At 34.3% G+C, this 12,244-nt stretch overlaps 1 protein-coding gene across 3 annotated transcripts in view; it reads left to right on the forward strand.

Moving 5' to 3' along the window:
- The first annotated feature begins 241 nt into the window (after positions 1-241).
- The window catches only part of CYLC1 (cylicin 1), a 48,949-nt gene continuing 36,946 nt past the window's right edge, over positions 242-12,244 (forward strand). Inside the window, exons 1-3 of one of the 3 annotated variants that reach the window (XM_054471879.2) lie at positions 307-332; positions 10,457-10,510; positions 11,317-11,353. In XM_054471879.2, the coding sequence (XP_054327854.1) occupies positions 10,477-10,510; positions 11,317-11,353 (71 nt within the window). In that variant the 5' untranslated portion in view covers positions 307-332; positions 10,457-10,476. Of the gene's footprint in view, positions 336-10,456; positions 10,511-11,316; positions 11,354-12,244 lie in introns of all 3 variants that reach the window. The other 2 variants (XM_054471877.2, XM_054471878.2) reach the window with 2 other exon arrangements.

The following is a 12,244-nucleotide window of genomic DNA, read 5'->3' on the forward strand; positions in this document are numbered from 1 at the left end:
ACATAAACACATCTTTGTGCACACATGCACATTCAAAGTTAGTGTTAAAATAGGTTATGAAATAATTACATATTTAATAAACCAAACAGGTAGATTCAATTAATGAATACTGACTAATTCAGTTCAAGCTTTAAAAAGTTGAGTGTGAACACATCCACAATTTAAGAATAGGTTTCAAAAACACCTGCGCACTTTAAAATATGACTACTCTGTCCCCTTTAAATTTCTTTTATTTACAATCCCTTTATGATGTCATCACTCAACATCACCAGTTTCAACTTACTATGCTCAAGTCCAGGCAACATACAGGCAGGGGAAATGTCTCTTCCAAGGTTGTAAGTCCTCTTTTTAATATTTTTTAGTATTTTAAATAACCAATATGCTCAATTTAGTTACAAATGTATATGTTTAACTGTAAAGAATGTTTCTTTCATAGTCATTTTATTTATAAATTAGAATTTGTATTTTAAACATAGATATGGAATTTTCAATAATATCTTAGATGTTTTGCTTTGAAATTTCACTAGTGCAGTCTTGTTTACAAAATACCTGCGAATCTTGACTGTTTGATCTCTCTGAGTCTCAGTTTCTTATAACTACATCTTGTTTTAGGAATCATGGAAAGAATAAACTTATGTGAAAGCACTTTAAAATGTAAAGCAGGATACAATGTAGTAACACTTTGTATGCTAGTTTGGTAAACTTAATTGTATGTGTAGGCAAAATTAGACCATTCTATTTTTCTGATAAACACATTATTATGTCCAAGAAAGTGTAGTAAGTTTATTTTTTGAAGACTTCACTAAGTAGAAGATAAAGTATTATTCATATGGAATTAAACAGTTTTCTGAAGCCTTTAGTTGCTGTAGTGTTGTTTTTTATTTTAAAAGTCAATTTCCTCTTAAAGAATATTTCTGAAAATAATTTAAAAATTAAGATAATGTAAACCATGCTAACTTACATCTACCAGATAATATCCCATATATATTAAATTGAACTATATGAGATTGCTTATATTAAACTATTTTGACCTACAAAAATGGAAATTTCTCATGGTACAACCTAATAAAAAACACTTGTAATGTCTATGAAAAAAATACAATTAATGTGGAATAAAAATATGGGGTATATGACCAGGCAATTTATAGGAAAAAATCTTAATTGCCAGTAAACATTAAAAAGTGCACAAATTCGAAATAAAAAGAAAATTTAGAAAATATTTCACTCAGAAATTCAAATTTTGGAGAATTATTCCCTGGAAAGGAATTGCAGACATTTTCCCTCTTTAAATGATACATGTCTGTAATGTTCATATTTTTTTCTATTAGTGTGTATTACTTTTAGAAAATGAAAATTCAGTAAGTTTGAAAGAAAGGAAAAGAGTGGGCCGGGCACTATGGTTCACGCCTGTAATCCCAGCACTTTGGGAGGCCGAGGCGGGTGGATCACGAAGTCAGGAGATCGCGACCATCCTGGCGAACACGCTGAAACCCCGTCTCTACTAAAAATGCAAAAAAAAAATCAGCCGGGCGTGGTGGCAGGCGCCTGTAGTCCCAGCTACTCGGGAGGCTGAGGCAGGAGAATGGCATGAACCTGGGGGGGCGGAGCTTGCAGTGAGCGGAGATCGCGCCACTGCACTACAGCCTGGGCGACAGAGCGAGACTCCGTCTCGAAAAGAAAAGAAAAGAAAAAGAGTGATTTGATCTAGAAATTAAAACTGAGCTCCCCAAAGTGAGCGTCTCAAATCACTAGCGCTTTTACAAAGACATTTCTAATTCGATGCTGCCTACATCTGATCTTCCCTCTTAGATCACAAAGACCTTAGGTTTATGTCACCATTAGGCATTATCTCTTTGAAACTCACTGTCATCGGCAACACCCTCTATGTCCTCCTCTGACTCCAATCTGAATGATAACTCTGTCCTCTTGCTGTATCTGAAACCCAACTCTCTCTCAAATTCATTGCTTTTCCTGCAGCCTTCAAGAGGGGGTGATGTTTTCCTCCCTACATCCTCTCCTACCACTGAACCCAAAAATGCAATAGAGTCTGCTTTATTCCTCAATGCTATTTCCAGGTCATTCTCCTTTCTTACTTCCAAAAATAGCCAACTTTGAATCTCATGTCATCAACTTGTATCACCTGTGACCTTTCCTTGTTGTATTCATCACCTGACTCCTAGTACTCTACTTCACTTTGTGATAATTTTCCGTCTGGCTATCACTTTCTCCAAAAGTACCTTTGTCTTAATTCCTAGTAATTTTACTATTAGATGATCAATCTCATATCTAACATTTTAATTATTTGACTTTCTCTTCTCCAGTTATTTTGTCTTACATCCTACTTTAGTGGTTTACTACTGCACATATCCCTCCAAAATCTCAAATTCAAACGTTTCACTCTCCAACTGATACCTCAGGCACCTCTAATAACCCCATTCTAACAATTCTACCTCTAAGACTGATCATTGATTCTACTACCTTTTCCCTGTTCCTTGCTAATGACCTTTCTGTGGCTTTTCTTCTGTTGCCCACCATAAATCCTTACCTATCTTAGATTTTTATAGGCTCATGGTGAATTAGCACAAATATTTCCTTGCATACATCCTCAGTTCCCTTTACCCCACTCTCTTTTTTGACATCTTTGCTGAAAAAAACACTTAATTTTTAATAAATTTAAACCTCCAATTATGCCACACACCTTTGCAAGATAAATGTGCATGAGAAGAAAAAATGTGTAACCATAATAATCATCTTCAATTTAAATATAAAATGACAAACTTCAAGTGGGCCATTAATGCTACCTGGCAATTACATTTCTCCACCAGAAAATATAGTAGTCTGCGTTCATCTTTACCCCAATACCCCACCTTCAGTCCTGTTAGAGCAGATGCTTTCTTTTTGCTGCATTTAACTCCTCTAACTGGGCATACTAGTTTCCTAAGGCTACTGTAAGAAACTACCAGAAACTGATTGGCTAAAACCATCATATATTGTCTCACAATTCTGGATACTACAAGTCCAAAATCAAGGTGTCAGCAGGATTGGTTTACTCCAGAGGTTCTAAGGGAGACTCTGTTCCATGCCTCTCTCTCCTAGTCTGACAGTTCCTGGTATTGTGTGGCTTGTAGATGCATTACACCAATATCTGTGCCTTCATCATCATGTGGCATCCACTTTTTGTCTATGTCTGTTTCTCCCTTTGTTCTTATAAGAAAAAGATTTCCTTTTCTTATAAGAACACTAGTCACTTAGATTAGGGCACAACTTAATTCAGTATGATCTCATCTTTATTTGATTACATCTGCAAAGATCCAATTCCAAATAAAGTAATATTCACAAGTACCAGATGTTAGAACTTAAATATAAATTTGGGGGACATAATTCGACTCATAACACAGGATTGGATTTTCTTCACTATTTATGCATATAGCTTTTTTGTTAACTCACATTCTTCCATATCATCATTTTTTCTTAACTCTTTGTAGATTTTGTCCCATCAGTGTTCAAAAAAAGTAGTAACTCCTACCACTTAAAAATCCCTTTTCCACTTAAAAAATCCCTTTTCCTTCACAGCCTCTTCCAGCTCCCACCCCATTTTCTGTCAGCTTTATATAGAAAAACTTCCCAAAAGAATTATTCATATTAGTTATCTCCACTTCCTTTTCTCCAATTAACAATCTCTTTTTAAACTAGATTTTAATTGAAAAATTGAATGCATATATATGGTGGATAATTCAAAAAGAACAAAAGGAGGATGGGCAAAATTCATTCTCCTATACTAGATTCCCAGACCCATTACTGGAGATAATCACTATTACTAGTTTCTTTTCTCTCCCAAACTTATTTCAGATTTTTGTCCTTACCATTCCATGGAATGGCTTTCACATTTACAATTCCACTAGCAGCACTTGATACAACTGAGCCCCTTCATGAAATATTCTACTCTTGGTTATCATGTCACTCTGCTTTGTTGGTTTCCCTTTTATCATATTATCTATTCCTTCTCAGCTTCTGTTGCTGGTTTCTCTTTACCTCTTCAATCTTTAAATGTTGAATAGCCCAAAAACTTAGACCTTGGACCTCTTTTTTTCTTATCTGCACACATTTAGTATACAATATCATCCAGTCCAATGATTTTATATGCCATCTAAACGCTGATGAATTCTAAATTTATATCTCTGTTCCAGACCACACTTCTAATTTTCAGATTTATATGTACAACTAATTTATTGACATTTCCACTTAGATGTGTAATAGATACCTCAAACTTAATATGTGCAAAACAAAATTCTTGTTTTATACCCCTTCTAAACCTGCTCATCCATAAGTATTCTGCATCTCAGAAATTGGCACTACTATTCACTCAGTTGTTTAAGCAAACGTAAATATGTCTACACACACACACACACACGCACACACACACACACCCCAACATACCTTTGGCATCATCCTCGATTGCCCTCTTTCTCTAGCAGTGAACATCCAGTACATCACCAAATCCTATAGGGCTTACCTTTAAAATATATCTAGAATTGCGGGGTTGGGGGAGGGGAGAGGGATAGCATTAGGAGATATACCTAATGCTAAATGACGAGTTAATGGGTGTAGCACACCAGCATGGCGCATGTATACATATGTAACTAACCTGCACATTGTGCACATGTACCCTAAAACTTAAAGTATAATAATAATAAAATTAAATATATATATATATATATATAGAATCTAGTCTCAACATCAGTTCTGCCACCAACTCTAAACCATTTTGATCTCTTATTTAGATTATTGCAAAAACCTCTGTGCGTGTTACCTTGATTGGTTTCATATTGCCTCTGTAACAAATTACCATATACTTTGTGGATTAAAATGATAGAAATTTAATCTCTTACATTTCTGGAAGACATAAGTACAAAATGAGTCATTCAGAGCTAAAATCAAGTTATTGGAAGGGCTGATTCTTTCTGAAGGCATCAGAAGCTATTGTACTCCTTGCCTTTTTTAGCTTCTTGTGGCTGCTAGCATGTCTTGGTTTTTGACTGCATCATTCTAATCTCTGCAATGTTGTCATATTGCATTTCTTCTGTAATCAAATCTTCTTTTACCTATTTCTTATATGCACAATTGTAATAACACTTAGGACCCACCTGGATAATCTAAGATTTTAATCGCACCTGCAAATTGTCATTTGCAATGTACGATAAGATTCAAAACTTCCAGGGATTAGAAAATTGGTATCTTTAGGGTATATTATTCAGCCTACCACAGTCTGTCTTGAACCCCAAACATTCATGTCTATCCCACATGCAAATACAGTCACTCAAAACTAAACTAACATCTACAAAACTATCACCTCATTTCGGTATTAACTCAAGTCCAATGTCATATCCAAATATCATCAACTCTAAAGTCTCAGTTGCTATAGTGTAAATCATCTAAATCAGGTATAGTGAGATTCTGTATGTATTCCATCCTGTGGTGAAATTACCCTATATCTGTAGAACTGTAAAATTAGAAAACACATTTTCTGCTCCAAAAATACAATGATTGAACATAGATAGAATAACAAACATAGACATTTTAACTCCATAAAATGGGAAAATAAAAGAAAAATGGAATCATTGGCCTCAAGCAATTTTTAAGTCAAACTGAGTAAACTCTGTTAGATATCAATGTCTGTGAATAATCTACTGCGGCTTGAGATTCCACTACCTTGGCCCATGGCTCCACCCCTGGGCTTTCAGCTCTATCCTCAGAGTTAGCCATCATTTTTCTTAAAGTATAGCACATGTTTGCAACTGAGTCACTCTGCCAGCCTGATTCCTGCCTGTATAGATTTGTCCATTTAATTCTTTCATCCTTCCTGTCTCTGTTCATTTTCATCCCAAACTCTCAGTGTTTCTGCTGGCATAACATTCTCAGAAACTCATGCTTCTCTTGTGTATATTATGAGGATTCCAGCCATTAAAAAAAAAGGTTCCTCCACAGATATTTATACAGAAAATATTTTTATATATTTAGTCTATATTCCTGGCTTTTGCTGAGATGGTTGATCAGATCTATAAGTCACATGCTTTATCTTCCAGCACTAGCAAAATATTGTCCAGCCCCACTCAACATTCTCTCTGGAGAACACTTCCCTGACAGTGAACCTTAATTTATCATTTTTTAAAATCTGCATAAAATGAGAATTTCCTAAATAATTAAGTCCTGGTGATTGTTTGCATAGCAATTCTTTCCTTAATTATATTTATTTTCCTTCTCATTTTACTATAGGCAGCAAGAAGAAACTGCATTATACATTCAATGCTTTCCTTGAAAATCTCCTCAACTGAATATCCAAGTTCATTACTCAAGCTGTGTTCTTCACATAACTGTAGAACACAGTTCAGCTGTTTCTGCCACTATACAGCCGGAATTATCTTTCCCCCAGTCTTCAACAACATGTTTTTCACTACTTCCTGAATACTCACCAGCAACATCTTTAAAATCCATATTTCATCAAGTCTTTTTATGATGATTTACGTATTCTCAAAGATGATTTAGGCTTTCTTCTACAATGTTCCTCACTTTCTCTGAGTTCTGACCAACAAAATCTTCAACATCCATATTTTCTAGCAGTTTTATTCAAGGCAATCAAGGCTTTTTCTATCACACTCCTCAAAATTATTTTAACCTCTTCCCAATGCCCAGTTCCAAAACCACTTCTACATCTTTAAATATATGTTACAGCAACAACCACTCCTGGTACCAACATTTGTATTAATTTTCTATTGTTGTTGTGGAAAATTGTCACAAACATAGTAGCCTAAACAACATAGTTTTACAGTTCTGGAGGTCAAAAATCTAAAATCTATTTCACTGGGCTAAAATCAAGGTGTTAGCAAGGCTGGTTTCTTCTAAACTCTGAGGGGAAAATCTATTTCTTTGCCATTTTTAGCTTTCAGTGGCTGCTCATAATTTTTGACTAGCCCCCATTCTTCCTCCTTCAGAGTGCACCACTCCAATCTCTGCTTTCATAATCACTTTGCCTTCTCCTCCTCTGACCCTCTTTCCTTCCTCTTGTAATAATTTTGGTGGTTACATTTTGTGCCCTCTTGAACAATCCAGAATAACCTTCCAGTATCAAGATTCTCAACTTAACCACTTATGCAAAGTCCCTTTTGTCATATAAGATAACATGCAAAAGTCCTAGAAATTAAAATATGGATATTTTTTATTATTCAGCCTTCAACAATACTTAATATTTAATTGTTGAATGAATAATTTAGAGAAAATTACAACATAATTTCTTGTCTAAGTTTGAGGATTAAATTCATTTGATTATCAGGAAATAAAGTTTAAAGAAAAGTGATGAATTAAACATAAATGGTGCAAAAACAATAGGACAAGAAGAAAGTTATGTTTATAAATAGTAGATTTGAAGTAGAGAGTGCATAAACTGAAAAGGAATAAAAGATTTTAAGAGCAGGATTTCACTCCAGATCAAATCAAGCAAATATAATTATTCAACTATATTAAAAAATTGCATATTTGAAAGTTTATTGTGAACACTGAAACACTATAAAAGCACAATGAAAATATTACCTATTATTCATATTGTTGTCATAACCATGCTATTTCTCTAAAGAATCTTTGTCATGATGTTCAAAGAAATGTGTATTTTCTTCTATTTATTTATTTATTTTCTATTTCCATTATTAGAGAAGGAAAAACTGGTACAGTTTGTAATAACTAGATAATGAGAGCTCAATATATCACTATATTTCATTATGGTTATAGATTTTATGCCCAGTTTAATAAATATGTGTCTACTCTACTATCATTGAGATATTCTCCTCTGTTACCTCCAAGAAGTTTTATTATTTTACAGTTCAGCTTTAGGTCTTCAGTCTATCTGAGACTGATTCTGGTACTTATTGTGAAATGGTGGTCAAGAATCACACTTTTCCCCTTGTAGATACTTAATTGATTAAAATCATTTATTGAAAACAACATTTTTCCCCAGTGCATGAAAACTTTGGTATAATTTGTGTGACTTTATCTATATAGGTCTCTTATTTTGCTTTCTATTCCACTTCATTAGTTATTTGTCTTAGTATCTATATTCCATTATCTTAATTACTGTCACTTTAAAATAACTTGGTATATTAATATATGGCATTATATATATTTCACGTTATTTTACTTCCAAATTGTCTTGTATATTCTTGAATCCTTTATTTCCATATAAAAGGTAGAATCACTAGACAGTAATCACAAAAACATTTAAAAATTATTGGGATTGCTTTGAATTAATACTTGAATTTGAAAATAATTGCTACATTTTGTATTACTGAGCCTTTCACGCTCTAACATGGTATATATTTCTATTTGTGTATTTTTTTAAATTTTATCTTAACATTAGTTTCTACTATTCAGTATAAAGCTATTATACATATATATTTTTATATTTATTTCTAGGTATTTGCTATTTTTTATTTGATTTCATAAATGATATTATTAAAATATTTTCTAAATGTTTTTTCACTGGTATATAGAAAGGTAATTATAGTTTATCTTTGTGTTAAATTTTAAAGCTCAGGAGTACATGTGCACATTTGGTATATAGGTAAACTTGTGTCATGGGGGTTTACTGTACAGATTATTTAATCACTCAGGTATTAAGCCTGGTACCCATTAGTTACTTTTTATGATCCTCTCCTTCCTCCCACCCTCCACCCTCTGATAGATCCCAATGTGTGTTGTTCCACTCTATGTGTCCATGTGTTCTCATCATTCAGCTCCCATTTATAAGTAAGAACATGGTGGTGTTTGGTTTTCTGTTCCTGCTCTAGTATGCTGAGGATAATAGCTTCCAACTCCATCCATAGCCCTGCAAAGAACATGATCTCATTCATTTTTATGGCTGCATAGTACTCCATAGTGGATATGCACCACATTTTTTTAATGCAGTCTACTGTTGTTGGGCATTTGGGTTCATTTCATGTCTTTGCTATTGGGGGTAGTGTTGCAATGAACATAAGTGTCCATTTATCTTTATAATAGAATGATTTATATTCCTTTGGGTATATACCCAGTAATGGGATTGCTGGGTCAAATTGTATTTCTTCCTCTGGGTCTTTAAGGAATTGCCACATTTTCCTTCACAATGGTTGAACTAATTTATACTCCTGCCAACAGTGTTTAAGCATTCCTTTTTCTCCACAACCTTGCCAGCATCTGTTATTTTCCGAATTTTTAGTAATAGCCAAAAGCTCAACATCACTGATCAATAGAGAAATGCAAATCAAAACCGCAATGAGATACAATCTCACACCAGTCAAAATGGCTATTACTACATTTTATCTTCGTCTCTAATAATCTTACTAAATTCACTCATTAATTTTAATAGTGACCCTATAGATATTTTGAATGTTCTATGTAAACAGTCATGCTCCCTTTAAACAATGACAGTTTTATTTCTTTTTCTCTTCTTATGATTTTAACTTATTTTTACTTGCCTTATCTTTCTTCTTATCACACTAAAATTTCCATTACCATGTTAAATTAAAATTATACTAGTGAACTTTGTTTTCTTGTTTCTGAGGTCAGGGAAAACTTTCCAACTTTTCGCTATAGAGTAATACATTTGTTGTAGGTTTTCTGTAGGTTCCCTTTATTAGATTAAGGTAGTTCTTGTCTATTCCTTGTTTGCCAAAGATTTATCATAAATAAGTGTTAGATATTATCAAATTTTTTTTCTACATGTTGAGATGATCATATAATTTTTTTCTTCTTTATGCTAAAAATTTATTATAAATAGTGTTAGATATCAAATTTTTTTCTACACGTTGAGATGATCATACAGTTTTTTTCTTCTTTACTGTCTTTATGTAGTCAATTTCATATGTTAAACCAACCTGAAATAACCTCCACTTTGTCATGATATAATATCCTTTCTGTGTATTAAATTTTCCGAAAATATTTAATGATTTTGGCATCAGCTTGACACAGTGGCTCATGCTAGTAATCCCAGTGCCTTGGGAGGACAAGGTAGGAGGATTGCTTGAGGCCAAGAATTTGAGAGCAGCCTAGACAACATAGTCAGACCCTGTCTCTACAAAAAATAAATAAATAAATAAAAATCAGCCAGGTATTGAAGTGTACACCTGTACTCCTAGCTACTTGGGAGAGTGAGACAGGAGGATCACTTGAGCCCATGAGTTAAAGGAGTTGCAGTGAGCAATGATCATGCCACTGTACTCCAGCCTGAGTGACAGAAAGATAATCTGTCTCAAAAAAATTAAGAAAAAAGAATTTTGGCATAAACTTTTATGAAAGATGTAGGCCTATAATTCCACTTTGTATTAAAGAATTTATCAGCTGTTGGTATCTAGGTTATGCTCTCTTCATAAAAAAACATAAACGTTTCTTCCTTTTCTATTCTCTGAATGAGTTTGTAAACAATTTTTTTTAGGAATTTGGAAGAAATGATCAATGAAGACATGTGGACCTGGCATTCACTGTGTCGGTAAGTTATTAATTATTAAAACTTTAATTATTAAGACTTTTAATTATTAAGACTAAGCCTGGCACTGAGCAGGTCTTAAGCCTGTGTATTGGGGCCAACCTGGAGGTTGGGTCCGTGGGTGCTCACCAGGGGCCTGAGGGTATGGGGGCTGGTGTGGAGCTTGGGTTTGCAAGTGCCAGCCCGTATTTTAGGACTATGAGGGCCAATCTTAGGGCTGGGGCAGGCTTGAAGTTTTGGCCTATGTTGGCAGTCTTCTGTGGGCAGTTTGATGCCTAAGTCTGTGGGGGATGTCTGGACTTGGGGTCTTCAAGTGCCAGCCTGGCAACTAGAGCTGTGGGAGCCAGCCTGGCAGTAGGGCAGAACTGAAGCTTTGAGCAGGCCTGGAATCTGAGTCTATGGAGCAAGCCAGAGCTCTGGGGGCTAGTCTGGCACTGAGATAGGCCTGGCTGCTCAATCCATGGGTGCTGGCCTTGAGTCTGCAGGTTTCAGCCTCATCTGCGGTGGGGGCAAGCCTGGAGACTGAGTCTACCAGGACAGTCTGGAGCCTAGGGCCATGGGATCCTGCATGGTGCCCAGTTTTACTGGAGCAGGTCTGCAATTACATGCCATATAAACTCAATACATTGATACTTATTGTGACTTGCTTCATGGCCCAGTATATGGTCACTTTTGTTAAATGTTCTATGTGAATTTGAAAAAAATAATGTTTTATGCAATTGTTTGGTGTAATGTTTTTATAGGATGTCAAATTTCGTTATTCAAGTTTTCTATATCTCCACTGATATATTTTATTTTTGTTTGATTAGTTATTAAGATAGGTATGCTAAAGCTCCAACTGCAATGGTGAGTTTATATAGTACTACTTTTAGTTTTATATTTTTTAATTGCATTTTCCCCTGTATTATCATTTATGCATTCTTTTATTATTAATTTGTGATTATTCCAGGGTTTACATTAATCTTTGACATCTTATAGTTTAGTATGAATTAATATTCCCATCAGTTCTCAAAAAATCCAAGCACCTTGCACTTTAATTCAATTTATTCCACCCACATTCTTACACTATTATTATTATACACTTATGTATCTCAAACTTGGTAGATTATTATTACTATCATTTGTAAATAATATTTATATTCTATACTTGCTCTTTTGATGGTCTTTATTTTATCTTGTGTTAAATGAGGATCATCTCAGGTCATATTTTCTTGCCTGGAGAAATCTCATTAATATTTCTTTTAGTGCTTTTTGCCTGCAATGAAATTATCGTGATTTTTTGTTTGTTTAAAAATATCTTTCTTTAAGAATGCTAAAGATAGCTAGAGAGAAAGGGCAGGTAACCTACTAAGAAAACCCCATAAGGCTAACAGTGGAACTCTCAGTATAAACCCTGAAACCCAGAAGAGATTGTGACCCTATATTCAACATTTTTAAAGAAAAAAAAAAAAACTTCAACCAAGACTTTCACTTCCAGCCAAAGAAGCTTCTGAAGCAAAGAAGAAATAAGATCCTTCTCAGATAAGCAAATGCTGATGAAGTACATTATCACCTGACATGCCTTACAAGAGATCTCGAAAAAAACTCTAAATGTGAAAAGAAGAAAACATTACCAATGAATACAAAAACACACTTAAATACACAGATCAGTGACACTATAAAGCAACCACATAAACAAGCCAACATAATGACCAGCTAACAACACCATGTCAGGATCAAATCCACATATATCAATAC

This window comes from Pongo pygmaeus, chromosome X, assembly GCF_028885625.2.
Source record: "Pongo pygmaeus isolate AG05252 chromosome X, NHGRI_mPonPyg2-v2.0_pri, whole genome shotgun sequence".
Classification (NCBI taxonomy): Eukaryota; Metazoa; Chordata; class Mammalia; order Primates; family Hominidae; genus Pongo; species Pongo pygmaeus.